Source organism: Pristis pectinata, chromosome 34 (genome assembly GCF_009764475.1).
Source record: "Pristis pectinata isolate sPriPec2 chromosome 34, sPriPec2.1.pri, whole genome shotgun sequence".
Lineage (NCBI taxonomy): Eukaryota > Metazoa > Chordata > Chondrichthyes > Rhinopristiformes > Pristidae > Pristis > Pristis pectinata.
Genome location: NC_067438.1, coordinates 17232330 through 17260034, shown reverse-complemented (window position 1 = coordinate 17260034; position 27705 = coordinate 17232330). Strand labels below are relative to the sequence as shown.

General features: G+C 51.0%; 2 protein-coding genes across 2 annotated transcripts in view; both read left to right on the top strand.

Annotated features, from left to right (window-relative positions):
* LOC127585897 (antigen peptide transporter 2-like) overlaps positions 1-26423 on the top strand; it is a 38220-nt gene extending 11797 nt beyond the window's left edge. Inside the window, exons 4-11 of the mRNA XM_052043624.1 lie at positions 3187-3392; positions 5107-5304; positions 16200-16328; positions 18688-18876; positions 22195-22368; positions 24139-24298; positions 24856-24992; positions 26190-26423. Coding sequence (XP_051899584.1) covers positions 3187-3392; positions 5107-5304; positions 16200-16328; positions 18688-18876; positions 22195-22368; positions 24139-24298; positions 24856-24992; positions 26190-26408 — 1412 coding nt within the window. The 3' untranslated portion in view covers positions 26409-26423. The remainder of the gene's footprint in view (positions 1-3186; positions 3393-5106; positions 5305-16199; positions 16329-18687; positions 18877-22194; positions 22369-24138; positions 24299-24855; positions 24993-26189) is intronic.
* LOC127585911 (class I histocompatibility antigen, F10 alpha chain-like) overlaps positions 1-27705 on the top strand; it is a 603397-nt gene that overhangs the window by 522077 nt on the left and 53615 nt on the right. The window lies entirely within an intron of this gene.

The window sequence follows — 27705 nt, the reverse complement described above, 5'->3', positions numbered from 1 at the left end:
TCCATTCACCTGCCTTCGTCAGAGTTCTGTCATGGTGAAAGAAACGGACATGAGGATGACAAAAGCAGCTTAACATTACATTATGCTCACCAGTACCTGCATTCTCCCTTCCATTCACTGATCTGTCTGGTTCATTCCCCATTTCTGGATTCAGTAGCAAATCCTTCCTGGTTGGGCTTTTTGTGCAATGGGTTGGAAGGGAATCCTGCACACATTGTAGAATTCCACCTCCTCACCCCCCCCCCCCCCCCCCCCGTTCCCCATCAACCCATCCCCCATCCCTCCTGATACTGGAATGGTTGAACAAAAGCCACGTAATTATTCTGCGTTTTTCCTCACTTCTCTCATTTGTCTGCATGTTTCCCCCCTGGTGAGACAGTCAGTAGTCCACACCGGATCCCTCGTCAGCTTTTAGCACTTTTCTGGATTCTTTGTCTTTTCCACACAGCTGTGCCCCTTTCCCCCACAGTCATTCTGGTTTCCCCAATAAGTACCTACTCTTTCTCTGTCTTTTGACAGGTGAGTTACAATATACCAAACTTTCTTTAACTCCCAGTCCTGAGTTGTAGCTGTGTCTCAGTAATCCCCACTTTGTCTGGTCTCTCTCAGTATGGGATTGCTTCTGGGCCCCTATCTTATTAGGATCGCTAAGCAGTTAGTTTAACTCATTTTAATGGTGTTTTCTACTTCTCTTTGATTAGTGATCTCTTCGGACTCTTGCTCCATAATCTGAGACTAAAACCCTCCCTTACAACACTTTTTTTGAATCTGGACCTGTTTATTCCATGCAGTTCTTGTTCAGTTCTTGCAATCCAAATTCCACGGAGTCTTTACCCATTAGTTAGGAAAAGGAGGGCAGCATACATAAGGTGAAAGCAGCAAGGATCAGACAGGGCTCATGAGGAATACAGGGTAGCAAGGAAGGAACAAGAAGGGGCTGAGGAGAGCAAGAAGGGGACATGAAAAGGCTTTGGCGAGTAGGGTTAAGGAGAATCCCAAGGCTTTTTTAACTTATGTGAAGAGCAGAAGGATGACGAGAGTAAAGGTAGGTCCGATTAGAGACAAAGGTGAGAAGATGTGCTTGGAAGCTGTGGAAGTGGGTGAGGTTCTCAATGAATACTTCTCTTCAGTATTCACTAAGGAGAGGTGTCCTGATGACGCTGAGGACAGTGTTGGTAAGGGTAATGTTCTAGAATATATAGATATCGAGAGAGGATGTGTTGGAGCTGTTAGAAAATATTAGGACAGATAAGTCCCTGGGGCCTGACGGAATATTCCCTAGGCTGCTTCTCGAGGCGAGGGAGGAGATTGCTGAACCGTTGGTTAGGATCTTTGAGTCCTCGTTGTCCACAGGGATGGTACCGGGGGATTGGAGGGTGGCAAATGTTGTCCCTTTATTCAAAAAAGGTAGTAGGGATAGTCCAGGGAATTACAAACCAGTGAGCCTTACGTCTGTGATGCGCAAGCTGTTAGAAAGGATTTTAAGAGATAGGATCTCTGAGCACTTAGAGAATTATGGACTGATTAGGGACAGCCAGCATGGCTTTGTGAAGGGAAGATCTTGCCTCACAAGCCTGATAGGGTTCTTTGAGGAGGTGACCAGGAAGATTGATGAGGGTAGTGCAGTAGATGTGGTCTACATGGATTTTAGTAAGGCGCTTGACAAAGTTCCACATGGTAGACTTCTTCAGAAGGTCAGAGGGCAAGGGATCCAGGGAGGCTTGGCCGTGTGGATTCAGAATTGGCTTGCCTGTAGAAAGCAGAGGGTTGTGGTGGAGGGAGTGCCCTCAGATTGGAGGGCTGTGACTAGTGGTGTCCCACAGGGATCGGTTCTGGGACCTCTACTTTTTGTGTTATTTATTAATGACTTGGATGAGGGGGTGGAAGGCTGGGTTAGCAAGTTTGCAGACGACACAAAGGTCAGTGGGGTTGTGGATAGTGTGGAGGGCTGTCAAAGCTTACAGAGGGATATTGATAGGATGCAGAGCTGGGCTGACAAGTGGCAGATGGAGTTCAATCCGGAGAAGTGTGAGGTGGTACACTTTGGAAGGACAAACTCCAAGTCGGAGTACAAGGTTAATGGCAGGATTCTGGGCAGTGTGGAGGAGCAGAGGGATCTGGGGTTTCATATCCACAGGTCACTGAAAGTTGCCTCACAGGTGGATAGGGTAGTTAAGAAAGCTTATGGGATATCAGCTTTCATAAGTCGTGGGATCGAGTTTAAGAGCCATGAGGTAATGATGCAGCTCTACAAAACTCTGGTTAGACCACACTTGGAGTACTGTATCCAGTTCTGGTCGCCTCGTTATAGGAAGGATGTGGAGGCTTTGGAAAGGGTGCAGAGGAGATTTACCAGGATGCTGCTTGGATTGGAGAGTATGGATTATGAGGAGGGACTAAAGGAGCTAGGGCTTTACTCATTGGAGAGGAGGAGGATGAGGGGAAACATGATAGAGGTATACAAAATATTAAGAGGAATAGATAGAGTGGACAGCCAGTGCCTCTTTCCCAGGGCACCAATACTCAATACAAGAGGGCATGGCTTTAAGGTAATGGGTGGGAAGTTCAAGGGAGATATCAGAGTGAGGTTTTTCACCCAGAGAGTGGTTGGGGCATGGAATGTGCTGCCTGGGGTGGAGGCAGATACATTGGTCAAGTTCAAGAGATTGTTAGATAAGCAAATGGAGGAATTTAAAATAGGGGGATATGTGGGAGGAAGGGGTTAGATAGTCTTAGGCGAGGTTTAAGAGTCGGCACAACATTGTGGGCTGAAGGGCCTGTATTGTGCTGTATTGTTCTATGACCCTGTATTCACTGATCTACACTGGCTCTCGTTGAAGCATCCTTTAAGAAATTAAAATCTGCTTCCTTGTTTTCTGCTTTAGTGACTGGAATTCCACCCTCCCCCAATAACTACACCTCCTTCCTCCCTTAGCACCTCCTTAGAACCTTCCCCTTTGACCATGTTTCTGGTCAACTTCCCTTGTATCCCCTCAGCTGGCCCAATGGCTGACTGCAATAACCCTGAAGAACTTACAACGTTGTGCTGTGTTTAACGCAGTTCAGGAAAATAATTTTGTTGCTGTACATTGCTATGATATGTAATGTATTGTGAGCATTGAACGCTCCTGTATTGCTATTACATTAACGTTGCTGTTGGTTAAAACCGGTATGTTTTATTGGCAGGCGACATCACATCCCGCCTCTCCACCGACACGGCCCTTATGAGTCGCTCCATTGCAGCCAATGTAAACATCTTCCTGCGCAGTTTGGTGCATACCATTGGAATCCTTGTCTTCATGCTCACCCTCTCCTGGAAGCTCACCCTCCTGATGTTTATCGAATCTCCCCTCACAATAGTGATTCAGAAGTTGTACAATCAGCATCACATGGTAAGTACACGGCCACCAGTACCACACATCACAGGAGTGCTTGGGAACTGGATGCTGGAAATCTGAGTTCTGGTGAAAGGTCAATGACCTGAGGCACTGACTTTATCCCTCCCAGAGTCATACAGCACAGAAAATGGCCATTCGGTCCATAGTGTCCATTCTGACCATTGCATTTATCTATTCTAGTCCCAGTTACCTGCATCCGGTCCACATCCTCCTTTTCCTTGGCAATTCAAGTACTTGTCTAGATGCTCCTGCCTCCACCGTCTGCTCGGGCAGAACATTACAGATTCCAGCCACTGTCTGTGGGGAAAACACTTCCCCTTCAGATCCCCTCTAAACCTCCTCCCTCTCCCCTTAGACCTAAGACCCCTTAGAAAAAGATTCTAACTCTCTGCCCTATCTATCCCTCTCTTAATTTTGTACATCTCCAGCGGGTCAGCCCTCAGCCTCCTTCACTCCAGGGAAAACAAGCCCAGCCTGTCCAGTCTCTCCCCATAACCAAAGTCCTCCATCCTGGGCAACATCCTGGTGAACGTCCTCTGCACTCCCTCCAGCAGAACCACATCCTTCCTGCAGTGTGGTGACCAGAACTGCACACAGTGCTCCACGTGAGGTCTAACCAACGTGTTATAAAGTTGTAACATGATATCCCAGCTCTTATATTCTACGGCACAGCCAATGAAGAATAACATCGTACATACCCTCTTCACCACTCTCTCCACCTGTGCTGCCACTATAAACTGAAACTTGTACCCAAGGTCCCTCCGTTCATCAACACTTCCTAGAGCCCACCCCACTAACTGTGCCTGTGCTACCCATGTTCGATCCCCCAACATGCGTCACCTCACACTTGTCAGGATTAAGTTCCATCCACCAATGCTCCACCCAACTCCCGCCGAAGCTGAAGACGATCCCTCTTCCTATCCACAGCACCACCAAATTTTCATGTCATCTGCAGACTTACTAATCACCCCTCCAACATTCACATCCGAGTTGTTAGTATCGATCACAAACACAGGTGGTCCCAGCACCAATCCCTGTGGTACACCACTGGTCACAGACATCCCTCCACCAGCATCCTCTGCCTCCAACCCAAGTTTAGATCCACTTTGCCAGCTTTCCTTGGGTCCCATGGGCTCCAACCTTTTGAACCAGCCTACAGTGCGGGACCTTCCTGAAGTCCATGCAGACAACGCCTACCACACTGCCCTCCTCGATGTACTTAGTTACCTCCTCAAAAAACTTAATCAAGTTAATGAGACAGGATTTCAAGACGCTGCCAGACCTGCTGAGAATTTCCAGAATTTCAGTTTCTATTTCAGGCTCCAGTACTTGAATTGAAATGCCTGGTTTATCAGTTTATTCTCCAGCACCCCCAAGTGTGGTGTAACCAAGTTTAACGTGCCTTCCCTTCCCTTCAGTTCTGTCCAACTGTTCGACAAATGAACCCCAACATTTGATTTCCTTTATGACTTCAATTACCTGCATCATTACCTTAACTGACCTTGTCTATCTGTACCCTCAGATCTCTGTTCCTTTACTCCTTTGAGACACATCTTTCAATCGGTACATGGCATGGATTTTCGTCCTACCCAACTATAAGCACCTTGCTCGTGTCTATATCAAAACTCATTTGTCAGTGACACTGCCGTTGTAAGCAGTTTCCTCCGTGGAACTTTACTGTGACTGAAGATTGTTTTGTTTTGAACAGAAACTGGTGCTGGAGGTTCAGGATTCTATCGCCAGGTCGAACCAACTGGCTGGGGAGATCGTCTCCTCCATCAGAACAGTCAGGAGCTTCGGGACCGAGGACCTGGAGTCAGAACTGTTCGAGAAGAAGCTGCAGGAAACATACCAACTGAAAAACAAACGCGACCGTGTCAGAGCTGTGTATCTGCTGTGTCACAGGGTAGGCGGACAGATCAGTTCCTCACTTTCTCTTTCTTTCTGTCTCTTTTCCATCCTCCCATTCTCTGTCCCTTTCTCCCCCCCCACCACCCCCCACTTCTCCCACCCTGTCTCCCCCCATGGTTACCCCAGCACACTGGGAGCTACTCCCAGCTCAAAGTCAGCCCCTACCTGCACTGTGTTGACCCACCTCTTGATAACTTCACATCTTCACAGGCAGTGCCCCAGATGATCTGGCACAGTGTGCTATAAACTGTGTGCAGGGTAATTAGAACATAGAACAGTACAGCACAAGAAAAGGCTCTTTGGCCAATGATGCTGAGCCGAACTAATTAATCTAATGGCACCAAATTCAACTAATCGCTTCTCCCTACTCAATGTCCATAATCCCTTCATTCTCCATTCTAGATGTGCCTTTCTAAATGCCTCTTAAACACCTCTATCATATTTGCCTCCAGTGCATTCCAGGCACCCACCGCGCTCTGTGTAAAAAAAACTTACCCGGCACATTTCCTTTGAAATAACCCCCTCTCACCTTAAGTGTATGCCCTCTGGTATTAGACATTTTAACTCTGGGATAATGGGAGCCTGATGGGATGTACCCCAGGTTATTGAGGGAGGCAGGAGATGAGATTACTGGGGTCTAGACCAATATCTTTGTGTCCTCTGTAGCCACAGGCAAAGTTCCAGAGGTCTGGTGAGTAGCTAATGTTGTTCCATCGTTCAAGAAGGGAAACAGGGATAATCCTGGAAACTGTGGCCCGGTGAGTCTCACGTCAGTGGTAGGGAAGTTACTGGAGAGGATTATTAAGGATGGGAATTATGAGCATTTGGAAGACCATGGCCTAATTAGGGAATCACAATGGGCCTATGTGGGGCAGGTCATGTCTGACTAATCTGATTGGGTTTTCAAGGAGGTGACGAAGGTGATTGATGAAGGTAGAGCTGGTCTACATGGATTGTAGTAAGGTGTTTGACAAGGTCGCTCATGGGAGGCTCACTCAGAAGATTAAGATACATGGGATCCATGGTGACTTGGCTGTTTCGATTCAGAACTCATTTGTTCACAGAAGACAGAGGAGAGTGGTCAATGGGACTTATTCTGGCTGGAGGGCTGTGACCAGTGGTGTTCCACAGGGATCCGTACTGGGACCCCTGCTGTTTGTGGTGTACAGTATATAAAAGTGACTATGATGAGAATGTGGATGGGTGGGTGTTGTGAGAGAAGGTTCTTTGAGGTCTTAAAGGGCAAGGACTCGGGACACAGTCTTTGCAATTTGAAAATGGTTTATTAACAAAGACAAACGAGGGAACAGAATGAACGGGAACAGATGCACATCACACACACGTGGGTGATCGTGAAACGTGGGGGAAATCGCAACGGGGTGAGATGCGCATACACACACACACAACAAACTGGGTACAGACAAATCAAGGAAGAAACAATACGACACCTGCCCTCCTCCTTGACTCAGTGCAAGCGTCAGCTCCTAAGCCCCAGGGATCCTTAACTAATTACCCTTGCAGTGCACAGCTTACCTCAACCTCCCTCAGAGCAGACAAAATGAGAAAGAACCAAGCACATGGGGCACCTTTTATACTGCTGGAGAGCTGGGTGGAGCCCGCCCAGGTAATTCAAAAGGGCCAATGGTCAAGTGTGCCAGGAACAAAGGTGCTCACACAGGCCAAAAATTAGGTGTGCACTTTCTTTTCTTTTTCAATCTTTTTATTAGTTTTCAAATTAATACAGATTGATATATAGCATCAATATTTATACATGTAATACAAAGAGATCAGGATAACAATCATAGCATATATAATCATAAAGAAGAATAAAATATAAAATAAATTCTGTAGATCCAGCGATCTCTTAGTAAATGAATATAATATAAAAGAAAGAAAAAGATTTATTATATAAATTTAAAAAAACCCAAATCAATAAAAAAAATTATAAACAATATAAACTAAACAAAAAAAACTTTTCAAAAGAAAAACAAACAACAAAAAAAAAGAGAAAAGAAAAACTGGGCTAAAATTTGTCAGTAGAAACAGAGCAATATTATGTCGTCAAGTCCATTCCTCCAAGTTGGAAAGAGGTGTGCACTTGATGGGTGGGCTGGAGCCAAACCTTGATTGACAGTGGTGTCGCTTTCGCCTATGTGCTCAATGGTGTCATCCCAGCCAGAGGGGTCAGTGTTGTCACGGTCACACGACAGGCATGAGCTTTTACACTACAGTGGGTCAGTAAGTTTGCAGACGATACAAAGTTTGGTGTTGTGAACAGTGCAGACAGCGGGATATATTGTGAGATGTTGCACTTTGGGAGATCAAATGTGAAAGGACAGTACACAGTTAATTATAAGATTCCTTTATTAGTCACATGTGCAGGACCCTTAACAGATGATGTTGATGAACAGAGGGATCTTGGGGTCCAAATCCATAACTCTCTGAAAGTGGCTGCACAAGTAAATAGGGTGGTAAGGAGGGCGTACTGTATACTTGCCTTCATAGGTTGGGGCATAGGTTCAAGAGTCAGGAAGTCATGTTGCAGCTGTATATAACTTTGGTTAGGCCACTTCTGGAGCATTGTGTGCAGTTCTGGTCACCACATTACAGGAAGGAGGTGGAGGCTTTGGAGATGGTGCAGAGGAGGTTCACCAGGATGCTGTCTGGATTAGAGGGTATCTGCTATAAGGAGAGGAGAGACCAATAGGTTCCTGGAACATGCTGCCAGGGGAGATGGTGGAAGCAGACACAACAGCAATGTTTCAGAGGCATTTAGACAGATACATGAACAGGCAGGGAAGAGGGGAATATGGACCAGGCAGGTGGGATTAGTTTGGATTGGCATCATGGTCAGCACAGACATGGTGGGCCGAAGGGCCTGTACTGTGCTGTACTGTTCTCACTTTGTCCTGTTTACTGAACACTGCTGTGTTGTTCACTCAGTCTCTGTCCAGGGCTTGTACTGTATCTCTCACCTGTGTACAGCACCAGTGGTGTATCAGTGAGCGCTCAAATCATAGAACCATAGAACAGTACAGCACAATACAGGCCCTTCGGCCCACAATGTTGTGCTGACCTTTAAACCTTGCCTAAGACTATCTAACCCCTTCCTCCCACATATCCCTCTATCTTCAATTCCTCCATATGCTTATCTAACAATCTCTTGAATTTGACCAATGTACCTGCCTCCACCACCACCCCAGGCTGCGCATTCCATGCCCCAACCACTCTCTGGGTAAAAAAAACCTTCCTCTGATATCCTCCTTGAACCTCCCACCCATTATTTTAAAGCCATGCCCTCTTGTACTGAGCATTGGTGCCCTGGGAAAGAGGCGCTGGCTGTCCACTCTGTCTATTCCTCTTAATATTTTGTACACCTCTATCATGTCTCCCCTCATCCTCCTTCTCTCCACAAAGAGTAAAGCCTGAGCTCCCTTATTCTCTCCTCATAATCCATACTCTCTAAACCAGGCAGCATCCTGGTAAATCTCCTCTGCATCCTTTCCAACGCCTCCACATCCTTCCTATAATGAGGCGACCAGAACTGGACACAGTACTCCAAATGTGGTCTAACCAGAGTTTTGTAAAGCTGCATCATTACCTCGCAGCACTTAAACTCAATCCCACAATTTATGAAAGCTAACGTCCCATAAGCTTTCTTAACTACCCTATCCACCTGCGAGGCAACTTTCAGGAATCTGTGGATGTGAGCCCCCAGATTCCCTGGACTATCCCTATTACCTCTTTTGAATAAGGGGGCAACATTCACCACCCTCCAATCCTCCGGTACTGTTCCCGTGGACAACAAGGACTCAAAGATCCTAACCAATGGTTCAGCAATCTCTTCCCTCACCTCACGAAGCAGCCTGGGGATCCTTGGGATTTATCAATTTTCAGGCTCTTTAATTCTCCAGCAGACTTTTATTTTTATTCCCTCGTTTGTACTGGACCCTGGTTAGTATTTCTGGGAGATATCTTGTGTCCTCTATGAAGAGAGTAATTTTTAATCCTCTGTCCTTTCCTTATTCCCCACTATAAATTCCCTTGTAGTTCCCACATTTCCCCCGCCTTTCCACCTCCCTCTGGGACCTTCCTGCTAGTCTACACTTGTATTCGACCTTCCCTTTTCAATCAATTTCTTGTTTGGCCTTTGAAGTGTAAACACTCCCACTCCTCAGGCTTGCCGCTTTTGCTAACTGTATAAGTCTGAGTGTAGTTACAAAACCATGGGTCATACAGCATCACTGATTACTGGTTTCACATGATGCCATGGCCATGTAGCCCCACTCTAAGCGACAGTTCCTGCTGGTTTGTAAGAACATTGGAGAGGGAGATGGATGAGATGATTGAATCATTGTGGTCCACGTTGGACCAATAACAACACGGACTATCTTATACAGAGACTGGGAGGGTGGGAAACAATACTAACATCGCACACTAGAATTGAGAGCGAGGGGCAGCGTCCCACCCCACAGATGGCGTGAAACATTCGACGTGACTTCTGTAATCAGGCAGATTGACACCATTGCAGTAACCAGCGGTACAGTGACACAGAGGGGAACACAGCACTGACCCTGCAATGGGACAGAGCCAGTGACACCTCACTACCCCTGTAAACTGGGACAGAGAGTCGCACTGAACACTGAGACAGACTGAGAGGCATAGCAGTACGTTGACAGAGAGAGCTTGAGTACTGCTTGACTACTGTTGGGGGAGACAGCCTACCTGGGGGAAGCAACAGTGGCAGTGCCTCTAGCACAGAGTCTGCCCTGTGTCTCAGAAGGGTAGGGAAAGAGAGACGAGGGCGGTAGTGATAGGGGACTCTATAGTTAGGGGGTCAGACAGGCGATTCTGTGGACGTGAGCGAGAATCCCGGATGGTATGTTGCCTCCCAGGTGCCAGGGTCCAGGATGTCTCTGATCGGGTCCACAGCATTCTTGAGCGGGAGGGAAAGCAGCCAGAAGTCGTGGTACATGTTGGTACCAACGACATAGGTAGGAAGAGGGATGAGGTCCTGCAGAGCAAGTTTAGCAAGCTAGGCAGAAGGCTGAAGAACAGGACCTCAAGGGTAGCGATCTCGGGATTGCTGCCAGTGCCACGCGATAGTGAAGGTAGGAATAGGAGGAGGTGGCAGATAAATGCGTGGCTGAGGAGTTGCTGCAGGAGGGAAGGTTTTAGATTCTTGGATCACTGGGATCTCTTCTGGGGAAGGTGGGACCTGTACAGAGAGGACGGGTTACACCCGAACCTGAGGGGGGCCAATATCCTTGCAGCCAGGTTTGCTAGGGTGGTTCAGGAGGGTTTAAACTAGATTGTGAGGGGGAAGGGAACCGGAGGAGTAGGTCAGAGGAAGAAGGGGATGGGGAAAAGTCAGATCAAACAGGTAGAGAGGCTTTGAGGAAGGAGAAGCAGAGTACAGGTGATAAAAGTGGTAAGGTAGATGGGCTAAAGTACATTTACTTGAATGCAAGAAACATCAGGAATAAGGGAGATGAACTGAGAGCTTGGATAAGTACATGGGACTATGATATTGTGGCTCTTGCAGAGATGTGGCTGTCACCAGGGCAGGAATGGATATTGAATATTCACGGATTTCAGTGTTTTAGAAGGGATAGGTAGGGGTGGCGATACTGGTCAAGGACATGGTTACAGCTGCAGAAAGGGTGGATAATGTAGAAGGATCCTCTCTAGAGTCAGTATGGGTGGAAGTTAGGAACAAGAAAGGAGCAGTTACTCTCCTGGGAGTATTCTATAGGCTGCCCAGTAGCAGCAGGGATACTGAGGAGCAGATTGGGAGGCAGATTTTGGAAAGGTGCAAGAATAACAGGGTTGTTATCATGGGAGACTTCAACTTCCCAAATATTGATTGGCACCTGCTTAGTACCAAAGGTTTAGACGGGGCAGAGTTTGTAAAGTGTGTTCAGGACGGATTCCTGACACAGTATGTTGACAGGCCGACCAGAGGGAACGCCATATGAGATCTAGTTTTAGGTAATGAACCGGGACAGGTGACAGATCTCTCGGTGGGTGAGCATTTGGGGGACAGTGATCACCGCTCCGTAACCTTTAGAACTGTCATGGACAGGGGTAGGAGCAAAGAGGACGGGAAGATATTTAACTGGGGGAAGGTGAATTATGAGGCTATAAGGTGAGAACTTGGGAGTGTAAATTGGGGTGACATTTTTGAAGGGAAATGTACTATGGAGATGTGGTCGATGTTCAGGGATCTTTTGCAGGATGTTAGGGATAAATTTGTCCCGGTGAGGCAGAGAAGGAATGGCAGGGTGAAGTAACCGTGGGTGACGAGAGAGGTGGAACGACTTGTTAGGAAGAAGAAGGCAGCATACATAAGGTGTAAGCAGCAAGGATCGGACAGAGCTCGTTAGGAATATAGAGTAACAAGGAGGGAACTGAAGAAGGGGCTGAGGAGAGCGAGAAGGGGACATGAAAAGGCTTTGACGAGTAGGGTTAAGGAGAATCCCGAGGCTTTTTTCTTGTACGTGAAGAGCAGAAGGATGACGAGAGTAAAGGTGGGTCCGATTAAAGACAAAGGTGGGAGGATGTGCCTGGAAGCTGTGGAAGTGGGTGAGGTTCTCAATGAATACTTCTCTTCAGTATTCACCAAGGAGAGGGGTCTTGATGACGCTGAGAACAGTATAGATGAGGGTAATGTTCTAGAGCATGTAGATATCAAGAGAGAGGATGTGTTGGAGCTGTTAGAAAATATTAGGACAGATAAGTTCCCGGGGCCTGATGGAATATTCCCCAGGCCGCTCCGCGAGGTGAGGGAGGAGGTTGCTGAACAGTTGGCTAGCATCTTTGAGTCCTCATTTGTCCACGGGGATGGTACCAGAGGATTGGAGGGTGGCGAATGTTGTCCCCTTCTTCAAAAGAGGTAGTAGGGATAGTCCAGGGAATTACAGACCAGTGAGCCTTACGTCTGTGGTGGGTAAGCTGTTGGAAAAGATTCTTAGAGATAGGATCTATGGGCATTTAGAGAATCATGATCTGATCAGGGACAGCCAGCATGGCTTTGTGAAGGGCAGATCATGTCCATCAAGCCAGATAGTGTTCTTTGAGGTGACTAGGCAGATGAGGGTAGTGCAGTAGATGTGGTCTACATGGATTTTAGTAAGGCGTTTGACGAGCTTCCACAAGGTAGGCTTCTTCAGAAGGTCAGAGGCCAAGGGATCCAGTGAAGCTTGGTTGTGTGGATTCAGGATTGGTTTGCCAGTAGAAAGCAGAGGGTTGTGGTGGAGGGAGTGCATTCAGATTGGAGGGCTGTGACTAGTGGTGTCCCACAAGGATCAGTTCTGGGACCTCTGCTTTTCGTGATTTTTATTAATGACTTGGATGAGGGGGTGGAAGGGTGGGTTAGCAAGTTTGCAGACGTCACAAAGGTCAGAGGTGTTGTGGATAGTGTGGAGGACTGTCAAAGATTACAGAGGGACATCGATAGGATGCAGAGCTGGGCTGACAAGTGGCAGATGGAGTTCAATCCGGAGAAGTGTGAGGTGGTATACTTTGGAAGGACAAACTCCAAGGCGGAGCACAAAGTTAATGGCAGGATCCTGGGTAGTGTGGAGGAGCAGAGGTTAGGTGGATAGGGTAGTTAAGAAAGCTTATGAGATATTAGCTTTCATAAGTTGGGGGATCGAGTTCAAGGGCCGCGAAGTAATGACGCAGCTTTACAATACTCTGGTTAGACCACACTTGGAGTACTGTGTCCAGTTCTGGTCGCTTCATTATAGGAAGGATGTGGAGGCGTTGGAAAGGGTGCAGAGGAGATTTACCAGGATGCTGCCTGGATTGGAGAGTATGGATTATGAGGAGAGACTAAGGGAGCTAGGGCTTTACTCATTGGAGAGAAGGAGGATGAGGGGAGACATGATAGAGGTGTACAAGATATTGAGAGGAATAGATAAGAGTGGACAGCCAGCGCCTCTTTCCCAGGGCACCAATACTCAAAACAAGAGGACATGGCTTTAAGGTGATGGGTGGGAAGTTCAAGGGAGATATCAGAGGGAGGTTTTTCACCCAGAGAGTGGTTGGGGCATGGAATGCACTGCCTGGGGTGGTGGTGGAGGCTGATACATTGGTCAAATTCAAGAGATTGTTAGATGAGCATATGGAGGAATTTAAAATAGAGGGATATGTGGGGGGAAGGGGTTAGTTAGTCTTGGGTGAGGTTTAAAGGTCGGCACAACATTGTGGGCTGAGGGGCCTGTATTGTGCTGTACTGTTCTATGGTTCTATGATCCAATGATCTACATCCCAGAGTTTTGAAAGAGGTGGGTGACAGTTGTCATCTTACAAACTTGTTCAGATTCTAGGCCTGTTCGTGTACATTGGAGAGGTGCCCCATTCTTTAAGGAGGGAGAGTGAAAACAGGGATAAGATGAGATTTCTTTATTAGTCACACGTACATCAAAACACACAGTGAAATGCATCTTTCGTGTCGAGTGTACTGGGGGCAGCCCGCAAGTGTGGCCACGCTTCCAGCACCAGCATAGCATGCCCACAACTTTCTAACCCGTATGTCTTTGGAATGTGGGAGGAAACCGGAGTTACCAACATAGTTTGCCTGACATCAGTAGATGGGAAAATATAGCGAATATAAGGAAGGATCTGATGTCAAGAGACCTAGAAAAGAACAAAGTATGGTCAACACGGATTAATGAAGGGGCAGTCACGTGTGATTAATCTTTTGGAGTTCTTGTGAGTTATTTAGATCTACAGAAGGCTTTAAATAAAGTCCTGAACAGGAGATTGGGGAATGAGATTATAGCACATGAAATCTTACTTGCCACCTACCAGTCCATGCCTGATTATCCAGGACATGCTGCATGCAGGACAGGCATGGACTGCTTCATTTGCTGGAGAGTTACAAATAGAATTGAACATTGTGCAATGTTCAGTGAACTTGCCCACCTCTGACCTTGTGATGGAAGGAAGGTTGTTGATGAAGCAGCTGAAGATGACTGGGCCCAAGACGCTGCCCTGAGGGACTCCTGCAGTGATGTCCTGGGACTGGGATGAGTAATCTATAACAACCACAACCTTGGTGCAAGGGCTGACTCCACCCTTGGGAGTGTTTTGCCCTTGGATGCCCATTGATTTCATTTTTCCAGGGCACCTTGATGTCACTCTATCAAAAGCTGCCATGATGTCCACTCTCACCTCAGTTCCAGAATTCACCTTTTTGGTCTGTGTTTGGACTGAGCATATGATGAGGCCTGGCAAAACTAAAGCTGGACATTGGTGAGTAGGTTATTGCAGAGCAAGTATCACTTGACTGCTTGGTACTTAATCGTGCAGGAGGTATTGCTGCCTATCCTCACTGATTGCGGTCTGTTGGTCAGGAAGTCAAGGATCCAGTTGCAGAGGGAGGTGTTGAGTTCCAGGTCTCGGAGGTTGGTGATGACTTGGTGTCTTTACTGTCCAGATGCTCCAAAGATGAGCGTAGGGCCAGGGAGATGGCATCTGCTGTAGACCTGTTTCAGCAGTAGGTGAATTGCGGTGGGTTGAGATTGTCTGGGAGGCCGGAGTTGATGGGTGCCATGACCAGCCTCTCGAAGCACTTCATGATGGTGGATGTCAGAGCCACTGGGCGGTAGTTATTAAGGCACGTTACCTTGTTTTCCTTACGTACCGGGATGATAGTGGTCTCCTTTAATCAGGTGGGAACCTCAGATTAAAGCAGGGAGAGGTTAAAAATGTCTGCAAATACCCCCGCCAGCTGATCTGTACAGGATCGAAGGACACGGCCAGGAACCCCATCCGGGCCGGGTGCTTTCCACGGGTTCACTCTCTGGAAGACTGATCTTACGTCTGCAATGGTGATTATGGGTTCAGGTGCATTGGAGGCTGTCAGGGTAGGTGGTGACATGTCAATCCCCTTCAGTTCAAAACATGCATAGAATGCATTAAACTCATCGGGAAGGGGTGTGCAGTTGTCATCGATGCTGCCTGTTTTGTAGCCTGTTACAATATGTAAGCCTCAACTGACGGCTGGTCTAGGACTCTATTTTGGAATGGTATTGTTGCTTCGCATCTCTGATAGCTTTATGGAGGTTGTATCTCGATCTCTTATAGGACATAACAGCACCGGACCAGGCCCTTTGGCCCACAATGTTGTGCTGAACCAATTAAATCAATTGCCCAATTAAACTAATCCCTTCAACCTGCACGATAGCCATAATCTTCCATTTCCCTCACATTTATGTGCCTGTGTAAGAGCTTCTTGAATACCCCTGTCATATCTGCCTCCACCCCCACCCCAGGCAGCACATTCCAGGCACCCACCGCTGTGTGTAAAAAAACACTTGCCCCGCACATCTACTTTGAACAAAATGGTGAAGGAACTCAGAGGGTCAGGCGGCATCCAAGGAGGGAAATGAACAGTCGACGTTTCAGGCTGAGCCCCTTCATCAGGACTCTGTGTGTGTGTGTGTTGCCTGTGAGAAGTTTGTAAGCTGACCTGTACATTGGAGTTTAGAAGAATGAAAGGTGATCTCAGTGAAGCGCAAAATTCTGGGATGGGTTGACAGATTAGGTGGTGAAAGTTCGACACTGGGGGTAGACTCTCGGGATAAGGGAACATCAATTTCAGAGAAAGATAAGGACATTCCTTCGCCCTCAGGTTCTGTGCAGAGGGCTGAGGATTCTCAGTGAGTTTCTCCAGTACTGATGGGAAGATGTTTAAGACGTGGAGTTTGGCCTGGAGAGTCAAGGTGAGGCCCAGATCAGACTGAAACATCGAGTGGTGATGCAGCTTCGATGAGTTGTATAACCTACTTCTGCTCCTCCTATGCCTGTGTGTTTGGCAGCAGTGTTGTGTGTCTGATGCAGCTCTCTCCCTGATCCCTTTCCTTTCCCATGTTTACACAGCACCTACAACTTGCAATGCTGGTGGTCATGCTGTACTGTGGACGGTACCTGGTACGGACCGGTCAGATGACCAGCGGAAACCTCATCGCGTTCATCCTCTACCAGATGGATTTTGGACGTTATGTACAGGTCAGTTTACCTCCTGATGATCTCCTCCTCTCTCCCTCCCAGTCCTGTCTTCTGACTAAGCTTGAGGGGTGAGGACGGTGAGCTGCCAGCAGTCCCACAGTCTGTGTACGTTGTGTTCTTGGCTCCAGGTGTGTTGGGTATTGGTCTAAACCCTGAATTATCCCGGTCCCAGGTTTAGCAGGGGTAGTTTGATCTGAGCTGCAAGGCAGTGAAAGCTGATTGGTTTCCCTCCTTCCTTCTCTCCCTCCCTCTCCCCCTCTCCCCCTCTCTCCCTCCCCCTCCCTCCCTCCCTCCCTCTCTCCCTCCCTCCCTCTCTCCCTCTCTCCCTCTCTCCCTCTCTCCCTCTCTCCCTCCCTCCCTCCCTCCCTCCCTCTCTCCCTCCCTCCCTCCCTCCCTCCCTCTCTCCCTCTCTCCCTCTCTCCCTCCCTCTCCCCCTCTCCCCCTCTCTCCCTCCCCCTCCCTCCCTCTCTCCCTCCCTCTCTCCCTCCCTCTCTCCCTCCCTCTCTCCCTCCCTCTCTCCCTCCCTCTCTCCCTCCCTCCCTCTCTCCCTCTCTCCCTCCCTCCCTCCCTCTCTCCCTCTCTCCCTCTCTCCCTCTCCCTCTCCCTCCCTCCCCCTCCCTCCCTCCCCCTCTCCCTCCCCCTCCCTTCCTCCCTCCCTCACTCCCTCTCCCTCCCTCTCTCCCTCTCCCTCACTCCCCCTCCCCTCTCCCTCCCTCTCTCCCTCCCTCTCTCCCTCCCTCTCTCCCTCCCTCTCTCCCTCCCTCTCTCCCTCCCTCTCTCCCTCCCTCTCTCTCCTCCCTCTCTCCCTCCCTCTCCTCCCTCCCTCTCTCTCCTCCCTCTCTCCCTCCCTCCATCTCTCCCTCCTTCCCTCTCCCTCCCCCTCTCCCCCCTGCCTCCCTCCCTCCCCCTCTCCCTCCCCCTCCCTCCCTCCCTCCCTCACTCCCTCTCCCTCCCTCCCTCCCTCACTCCCTCTCCCTCCCTCTCTCCCTCTCCCTCACTCCCCCTCCCCTCTCCCTCCCCCTCCCTCCCCCTCCCTCCCCCTCCCTCCCCCCCTCCCTCCCCCCCTCCCTCCCCCCCTCCCTCCCCCCTCCCTCCCCCCCTCCCCCTCCCCCTCCCTCCCTCTCTCCCTCACTCCCCCTCCATGTGCCTGAGCAGCACACAAAGCTCAGAGAGCAAAATCACAGCACACTCCAAAGTTTTCCTGCATTGTTCTATACAGATTCCCATCAAATCCCTCTGTATTCCCGTTACATTATTCTGCATGAATTGAAAAGCAATCAAACAGAAAACACAGGAACTGCTCAGCTGTCAGGCAGCGTCTGTGGAGAGAGAGACTGTTTCAGGTTGATGACCTTGTCAGAAAGGTGCGTCAGTTCTGATGTCAGGTCTTTGACCTGAATCATGAACTGTGTTTCCCTCTCCACAGATGCTGCCTGATCCACTGAGTGTTTGCGGTGTTTCCCATCCTCGTATGGTTCTGCACTCCCTCCTGCTCTCGTCACATTCCGATCTGCTTCAGGCACTTTGCAATCCATCCCTCACCCTCCCATTACATCCCTGCACCATCCCTGATCCCTCTACATCCCATTGTCCCGTCTATGTAACTGCATCCTCTCCCAGACATTCCAATCCCACCCCTTCACATTCCCGTCGTATCCTTGTACGGTCCTGTCCGACCCCTGCACATTCCCAGCTAATCCCATCCCCACACTTCCCCCAGCTGGATCACGTACACTCCCAGCCACACTTGGGTTTGTATTTGCTGGTGCTTGGCTTACTGGCTTTTGCTGTAATACTTTGTCTGGTGTATGTGTGCGTGTGTGTTTGTGTGTGGGATGTATATGTGTGTGTGTGTGTCTGTGTGAGGTGTATGTGTCTGTGTCTATGTGTGTGTGTGAGTGTGTGTGGGGTGTATGTGTGTGCATGTGTGTATGTGTGAGGTGTATGTGTGTGCATGTGAGGTGTTTGTGCACGTGTGTGTGTATGTGGGGTGTGTGTGCAGGTGCACAATTATGTGTTTGTGCACGTGTGCTTCTGTTATTTGTGTGTGCTTCTGTGTGCATGGCATGTGTATCTATGTGTGGTGTGGCTTCTGTCGTGTGTGTGTGATGTGTGTGTCTATGATTATGTGTTTGCTTGTGCATGTGTTTGTGTGTGTGGTGTGCATATTTATGTGTGCATATGTGTGTGTGTGTATGTGAGGTGTGTATGTTTGTGTCTGCGTGTTGTGTCTGTATGTCTATGCACACGTGTGTGAGAGTGTGCATGTATTTGTGTGCTCTCAGTGGGGAAGAGGATTCAAAGTGCCTTGCTCCAGTCTCCCATTTGAACACCTGCATTGCTCCCCCACTTTGAACAGACGCTGGTTCACATGTACTCGGACATGATCCACTCAGTGGGTGCAGCGAAGAAAGTCTTCGACTACCTCGACCGGAAGCCCAGTGTTCACACTGATGGGAAGCTGGTGACAGAAACTCTGAAGGGTCACCTGGAATTCAGAGATGTCTCTTTCTCCTATCCAACGAGGCCCAACATCCAGGTCTTAAAGGTAATGTTACAGCAGAACCATGCCCGATGGTATTGACAGTAAACTCACAGGAGATCCCAGGCTGTCTGAGATCAAGTACTACAGAGAAATGTCACCACCACAGCAATTCAAACTTGTCACCATGTAGTACCCCAGCTAAGCATCAGCAGATAATTGGTGTGTTATCAACTGAACTGTGGCTCATCACACAAGGAACTACTGTGGCATATGCTCCAGAGGTTTCAGGGGGCATCTTAGAGAAAGATGGAGCTTAAGTGGGGATTCCAGAGCTCAGGGGTTTTCCAGTGGTGGGGAAGGTCACCGGGGCTGGCACAGTGGGTTCCTGCTCCAGGGAGGGAGGGCTCTGGAGCTGGGATAGTTTACCGACAGAGCCAGGCAAGGCAGATTGGGAAAAAGTAGCATTAGTGTAGATGGGGAAGAAGGTCAGCATGGATGCGATGGGCCAAAGGGCCTGTTTTGTGCTATTATTCTAGGATACACAGGTGGGAGGGCTGAGCCCAGAAACAAATCCGAAAGCAAGCTTCTACATTTTAATTCGAGATGCCACTGTACTGGGGGCAAGCGCGGGACCTGCAAGCAGAAGAGACAATGATGGACAGATCTGACCGTGAGGTGGTTCACAGCGGTGGTTTGGATGCTCGAGTTTATAGCACGTGGAAGCTGGTGATTGGGACGACTGTTGAGAGCTCTCCCAGAGGTTCCCATGGAAGAATACTTCAGCAGCTGATGACCTGAGGCTTGGTGCTGAGGAGATGAGGCAGTGACCGAGGTGGTGGTCTGAGAAATGGATGTCCAGTCGGGAATCAGATCCAAGGGCCAAGGCTTCCAGAGGCAGGTTCAGCCTCGGCCAGTGTCCAGGGTGGTTATGGAAGGGAATCAGCCAATGGTTTCAGTTGTCTCAACGATCCACTGAGCAAGCTTCTGCCTACTCACAACCGATCGTTTGACAGGGAGGTTAGAGATTAGAGGCGTTGGGAGAGGTGCCGGTGAGGTAGAGTGGGGTCTGGTGTTGACGGTAGTGTTTACAGTGGATCACAGAGAGTCTGGGATCAGATGTTGAATGTTAGGGTGAGGCTTTAGCTGTTACTACTTCTCACCTCATGTTACAGCACTCAGTGAGATGTTCACCATCCCGGCTCTCATCCTTTGTGGATGCAATAAAGTTTATTCATTTCCTTCATTTTTCTGCATTAAGATACATCACCCAATGATACAAAACTTGTGGTGCCCTGGATAGCGAGGAGGTCTCAGACTGGAGGCCTGTGTCTAGTGGTGTGTCATGGGGTCGGTGTTGGGACCTTTGTTGTTTGTAATTTGTATAAACGATTTGGATGTAAATGTACAAGGCTTGGTTAGTAAGTTTGCAGATGATACTAAAATAGGTGGTGGTGTAGATGGTGTAGAAGGTTATGAAATATTACAGGGGACCTTGATCAGCTGGGTCAGTGGGCTGAGGATTGGTAAATGGCTTTCATAACAGATAAATGTGAGGTGTTGCATTTTGGGAGATCAAATCAGAGTAGGGCTTGTACAGTGAACGGTAGGGCCCTGGGGAGTGTTGGGGAACAGAGAGACCTGGGAGTACAAGTGCACAGTTCACTGAAAGTGGCGTCACAGGTAGACAGGGTGGTGAAGAAGGCGTTTGGCACACTGGCCTTCAGTCAGGGTGCTGAGTAGAGGAGTTAGGAAGTTCTGTTGCAGTTGTACATGACGTGAGGCCTCACTTGGAGAGTTGTGCACAGTTTTGGTCACCTTGTTATAGGAAAGACGGTATTAAACCAGACAGAGTGCAGAAGAGATTTACCAGGATGTTGCTTGGACTTGTGGGCCTGAGTTACAGGAGAGGTTGCGTAGACGAGGACTTTAATCCCTGGAACGTAGGAGATGAGGGGAGACCTGATGGAGGTATCTAAGGGGCATAGACAGGGGGAGAGCACATAGTCTTTTTCACAGGGAGGGGGAGCTAAAAGCAAGAGGGCAAAGGTTTAAGTTAAGATTTCTTTATTAGTCACATGTACATCGAAACACAGTGAAATGCATCTTTTGCGTAGAGTGTTCAGGGGGCAGCCCTCAAGTGTCGCCACGCTCCCAGCACCAACATAGCACACCCGCAACTTCCTAACCCGTACGTCTTTGGAATGTGGGAGGAAACCGGAGCACCCGGAGGAAACCCACGCAGACACGGGGAGAACGTACAAACTCCTTACAGACAGTGGCTGGAATTGAACCTGGGTCGCTGGCGCTGTAATAGCGTTACGCTAACCGCTACACTACTGTGATGCTGAGGGATGTCAGGGGCAGCTTCTTCACACAAAGGGTGGTGCGTATTTGGAATGAGCTGCCAGAAATAGTGGTTGATGGAACACATTTGCAACGTTTAAAAGCCATCAAGATAAGTCCATGGATAGGAGAGGTTTAGAGGGCTGGGGGCCAAATGTGGGCAGATGGGACCAGCTCTCTGGGCAACACAGTCGGCATGGACCAGTTGGGCCGAAGGGCCTGTTTCCGTGCTGTGTGACTCTGTACCTGACTCACCAACTTACTACAGTATCCCTGACTCACCAGCTTATAGAACACGGAACCGTACAGCACAGGAACAGGCCCTTCAGCCCATGAATTTGTGTCGAACTCGTTAAACTAACGATGCCCAATCCATCTACCCACACGATGTCCATCTCCTTCCGTTCTCTGCACTTTCATCGAAGAGCCTCTTAAACCCCTCTATTGTACCTGCCTCCACCCCCCCCGGCAGCACATTCCAGGCACCCACCGCTCTCTGTGGAAAAAAAACTTGCCCCGCACATCTCCTTTGAACTTACCCCCTCTCACCTTCGATGCATGCCCTCTGGTATTAGACATTTCAATCCTGGGAGAAAGATACCAGCTGTCTACTCTATCTATGCCTCTCATAATCTTATAAACTTGCATCAGGTCGCCCCTCAGCCTCCACCGCTCCAGAGAGAAGAACCCAAGTTTGTCCGACCTCTCCTTACAGCACACGCCCTCTAATCCAGGCAGCACCCTGGTGAACCTCTTCTGCACCCTCTCCAAAGCCTCCACATCCTTCCTGTAACAGGGCGACCGGAACTGCCCGCAATCCTCCCGATGCAGCAGCTTGGTGCGGTATCCCTGACTCACCAGCTGGGTATCAGGTAGAAATGCCGATATCTCAGACTGGAGCGGTTGGAGGTGTGGGAAGTGGTGCCCAGGGTGAGGGCTGAGCCGGCAGTGGGTGCTGCCCCTCCCTGCGTGTTGGTTCCACAGCTGGCACATCTCTGGCTGTTCCATTCAATTCTCACCGTTCTCCTGTCTTTGCAGAATGTGTCCTTTGAGGTGCGGAGTGGGGAGGTGACGGCCCTGGTGGGACCCTCGGGTGGGGGGAAGACCACCTGTGTGTCCCTCCTGCAGCGGTTCTATCAGCCTCAGTCGGGACAGATCCTGCTGGACGGGAAGCCCATCGAGGAGTACGAGCACAAGTACTACCACAGCAAGGTGAGGGGGGTCACGGGGGGGGGGGGGGTTCCTGACGGGGCAGTGAGGGGGTTCAGTGACAGGGATGGTGAGGGGGGGGGGGGGGGGGGGGGTGGTGTCAGCGACCAGGATGGCGAGGGGGTGGTCAGTGACTGGGGAGGGTCAGTAACCAGGACAGTTGGGGGGTGTCAGTAACCAGTACAGGTGGGGTGGGGGTGGCGGTGGTGGGGATTCAGTAATTGGGACAGGTGGGAAGGGGTGGGGGGGGCGTGGGGTCAGTAACCGGAACAGAGTAAAATTGGTTGATGGAATCTTGCAGCATTACAGCACAGAGAGAGGTGGTTCTGACGTTGGGTCCCCACTGGTTTCAGAGCTGCCCTGTCCTCTCCTACTCTCCAGTCTCGTAGCCCCGAGGTTCGCATCACTCCTTCCTGTCTCCGACAGACTCACCCCTCAATCCCACTTTCCCCATTGATCCACAAACCCCCGTGCTTTCCCTCACAACGAGCTGCCCCCCCTCAACCAATTCATTGCTTCCCTTCCCATGGTCTCTGCCACTGGATCCCGCTCCCCCATCCCTGTTCCACACTCCTGGGACTGGATCCCGCTCCCCCATCCCTGCTCCACACTCCCGGTACTGGATCCCTGCTCCACACTCCCGGGACTGGATCCCTGCTCCACACTCCCGGGACTGGATCCCTGCTCCACACTCCTGGGACTGGATCCCGCTCCCCCATCCCTGCTCCACACTCCGGGGACTGTGGATCCCACTCCCCCGTCCCTGCTCCACTCTCCCAGGACTGGATCCCGCTCCCCCTGTCTCCATGGGTCTGTGCCCTGTGCAGCAACGGCTGTCAGTCTGTCCTGTCGAACACCTGATTCACTGGGTGGAGAAGCTGCCTTTCCCCAATCTCCCTGACCATTATCAAACCTCCATCCCATCATCAGGCCTGCAGTTTCCTTTACACAACTCTGAAAAGCTACTCCCGTGCAGTCAGAGGTCAGTTTATCCCAGTGGACAGCGGTACTGCTGTCACTGCCGGGGCTTTCAGCATCCAGCAGGACGGTCGACCTCTGATCTTCCAGCGGGACGTCCGGTCACACTGTCGCCTCTCCTGCGTCTCCCACATGATGTCAGCAGAAGACCAAACATCAGAGCCCTGAGGTAAAACTCCTGCTGGAGAAGGATTCTGGTTGTTGAAGGGCCAAGCTGCATTGTTCCATTCTGAGACCTGCGACCTCCTGCAACCTCTCAAACCTGCCACGATCAAATAAATCCCTGTTTCTCCTACTGATGCCCCCTCCCCCTCCCCGATCCCCTCCACCCTTGATCCCTGCCTCCACTCCCTATCCCCTGACCCCCTTCCCTCCCCCTCCCTCTCCCTCTCCCTCCCATTCCTCCCTTCCCTCTCTCTCCCTCCCCCATCCCCCCTCCCTCCCCATCCCCTTCTCCCCCTTTCCCAACCTCCCCCATCCTCCCCTCCCAATGACCCATCAATGCCCCCCGCCCCCTGCCTTCCACCCCACCCCTCCCCCGGGAGCCTTCACTTGCTGTAAAGCACATCGGGATGTCCTGTACCAGTGAGACGGGCTGTTCCTTCCTGTGCTCCCAGCTCCCCCTTCCACACACCCACCCAGTCAGTGTCCCTCCCTGCTCAGTTGGGGAAGGGTCTTCATTTCTTGCCCTTCACCCATCCCAGTGCAAGCACGGTGACACACTGATGGTGCTCTGACACACTGTTGGTGCGAGCGATCCTGACACACGGTCCTGTACGTGTGCTCCTTCCACAGGTGGCCCTGGTGGGACAGGAGCCAGTGCTGTTTGCACTCTCGGTCGGGGACAACATCCGCTACGGCCTGGAGAGCTGCCCAGACACAGCCGTCGCAGCGGCTGCTGAGAGAGCGAATGCACGGGCATTCATCGAGAGAATGGATCACGGATACGACACAGGTAACGGAACATGGAGCCAGTCCCGCCACACAGGACGGACGGTGAACATTGGTGACCCTGGTGACACCGGCAGTTACCGGCAAGGACCCCAGTGCAGAATGTGTGACACATGATATGTTACACATGACACGGATCCTGGGGGCACCATTATACTGGCCCCATCAGCTGGAATCACTGAACACTGACGGTCCCAGCGCTGGGATCACCGGGGACCGATCACTGACGGTCCCAGCGCTGGGATCACCGGGGACCGATCACTGACGGTCCCAGCGCGGGGATCACCGGGGACCGATCACTGACGGTCCCAGCGCGGGGATCACCGGGGACCGATCACTGACGGTCCCAGCGCTGGGATCACCGGGGACCGATCACTGACGGTCCCAGTGGGGATCACCGGGGACCGATCACTGACGGTCCCAGCGCTGGGATCACCGGGGTGTGCTCACTGTCAGTTTTGCACAGGAACATACCCATGTCTGCCGTTTAGCGGTGTGTCAGCCCTGCTGTGGGAACTGCTCTGTCTGTTATCAGTGATAACTGGGAGTCTCTGTCCTCAGATGTGGGAGAGGCGGGTTCCCTGATCTCCGCGGGACAGAAGCAGAGGATCGCCATCGCCCGCGCTCTGGTCCGACAGCCCAGTCTCCTGGTCCTGGACGAGGCCACCAGTTCCCTGGACATCCAGACCGAGCGCATGGTAAGAAGGCTCCCGATCCATAAACGCTGTCCCGGCTGTCCTGGCTGTCCACACTGTCCAGATCAATACAAGGGTTTGTTAAAGCTTCAGTGGTGTCACAGGGTTTGGAATATTAGACCATTCAGGAAGTCCTCTGATCAATGAACCACGTCGATCAAATGTACCATTCGGGGCAGGTGCCGGCCGCTCCCCCTCTGACCTGTTCCCCCACTTAATGCAATCGCCCCTGATACTGTGAAGTCTGCTCACAGTATCCTCACTTGTTAAGAATCTACCTAGCTCTGCTTAAAGATGTACAGAGTCCTCCACTGCCCTTTGAGGAAAAGTTCCAAAGACTCAGCGCCCTCTGAGAGAAACCTTTCACCTCATCTCTCTCTCTCTCTCTCTCTCTCTCAAATGGACGACCATTTCATTTGTAAACACTGACCCTGGTTCTGGATTCTCCCGCAAGAGGAAACGTCCTCCTCACATCCAGCTGTGGATCTGGTGTTTCAGTCCGATCTCTTATTCTTCTGAACTCCACCAGGTACAACCCTAACCTGCCTGACCTTTCACCTGGAGACAACCCACCCGACCTTTCACCTTGGGGCAACCCACCCGTTCCAGGTATTAGTCCGGTCAACCTTTCCCGAACTTGATCCGTAACCTTCAGTGAAATCCCCACGCCGTCACATCTCCCTGTGACTTGACTACACATCTGCCCTTGTACCTGTCATGAAACCCCTCAGCTCTCCCCATCCTGCCTGACTTCTCGGACACCCTCCCTCATTGCCGCAGTACTGGATTCACTAATCAATATGGCAGCCCCAACTCTCTCTCAGTCCCTGTCACGCCTGAGGGGTCTACACTCTGGAATGTCCCGTCACCAGTCCTGTCCTTTCTCAACCATCTCTCTGACTGGAACAGCGTCACATTCCCACATGACGACCAGTGCTCTGTTCACCTGCCTTAGCAGGCGGACTCCTGGCACTACAGTAGATGCAGGTTAGCCTTGAATTCCTCCCACGTATCTTATTCTCCATCTGCTCTGCCCATTGGACCTGGAGTTTGTTCGGCTCTTGACTGTACACCTAATCTGCATCTCATCCCTCCGCCGTTAGTTTAAACCCTCCCCAACAGTGCCAGCGGGGAACGGGTAATGAGGTACGGTGTCTGGGTCCTGAGTCACCAGGCTGCTGAAACTCTGCTTCCTGCCAGATCCAGCAGGCTCTGTCGAGAGGGGCAGCTCAGACGACGCTGGTGATCGCCCATCGCCTGAAGACCGTGGAACAGGCCGACAGGATCGTTGTGATGGAGGGTGGGAGGGTGGTGGAGGAGGGCACCCACCAGCAGCTGATGGAGAAGGGAGGATGTTACTCCCGCATGGTGCAGCGGAACTTCAGTAACGGGGAGCAGGGAGGGGAGGGTGGGGAGTGAGGGACGGGAGCTGAGGGATGAGAGTGACAACATTGAGTGAGCGAGTGAGGAAGGGGAGAGAGGATGTGGAGGGTAGAGGGGGAGGGTGGGGAAGGGTATGGGGGGAGGGAGAGTGCGGAGGGATATGGACGTTGTGTAGGCAGAGGGATTGGGTGTCATCAGCTTATTACATTGTGGGCCGAAGGGCCTGTTCCTGTGCTGTACTGTTCTGTGAACATGGAGGGGGGGGTGGTGGGAGGGGAAGGGAGTGAGGGTGGGAATGGGAGAGGGAGGGGAGTGGGGGGGTTGGGGAGAGGGCGGGAGACTGAGGGTGAGGGAGGGGGAGGGGATCGAGGGAGGGGGATTGAGGGGGGAGGGGAGTGAGTGAGAGGGAATTGAGGGGAGAGGGGTAGGGAGGAGGAGGGGAGAGTGAGAGGGGTGAGGCATGAGGGAGGGGGAGGGAGGGAGGGAGGAGTGGGGAGGGTCACGGTGGAGGGAGCAGTGTGTGTCCTGTGGGGCGGTGTCGGCTGGCCCTGCCGCAGTGTGAGTGGGATTACTGTGTCGTCAGGGTTTGTGAAAGGCAATAAAAGCGTTTTCAGTTCAAGCATCTTCAGCTCATCCATTGACGCAACTCATCATAGTGAACACATATCACTCTCTCCCTCACCCCCCCCCCAACCTCTCCCCCCTTCCGTCACCCCCTCACCTCCCCTCCCTCAGCCCCCTCTCTCTCATACCACCCCCCCCCCTCCCCATTGACCCATCAGCAAGCCCACGAGAAGGGGTAGACACCACCCCGACCACGGCCATGTTTCCCTCGGTGTACCGGGTTCAAGCAACGCAGGAGGAGCCTCAGTCAGACTGTGCTGGAGGGGTGGCCCTCCTCGGGGCAGGACCGGGCATCCTGACCTTCCCTAGGGGGAGTGTCCTGGCCTTTGGTCTTCAGGCTGGGGGGGGGGGTGCCCGACCTTCCCTGGCTCAAGCCACATATGTGGGGGCGGGTGATCATCAACGTTTCGGGTCCAGGCCCTGCGTCAGGACTGGGAAAGAGAGTAAGTTGGTTTGGGAGCAGAGGGTGTGAGAGGGGTGGTGGTGGGACATGTCAGAGGGTGACCTGGTGCAGTCAGGTGGACGGCTGGGCTCCTGTGTCTGTGGGAGCTGTTGCTGACGTTGTGAAGTCTGGGTGATGACTTCTTCTCCAGTGGACCACTAAAGGAAACACCAAGGACTGTGCACCGTTCGGTCTGGTCTCTGACCCTGTCCAGCGAGCCTGGCCGCGGCTCCCACTGTCAGCTCCGGTTGTCCGCAATTCCTCGGC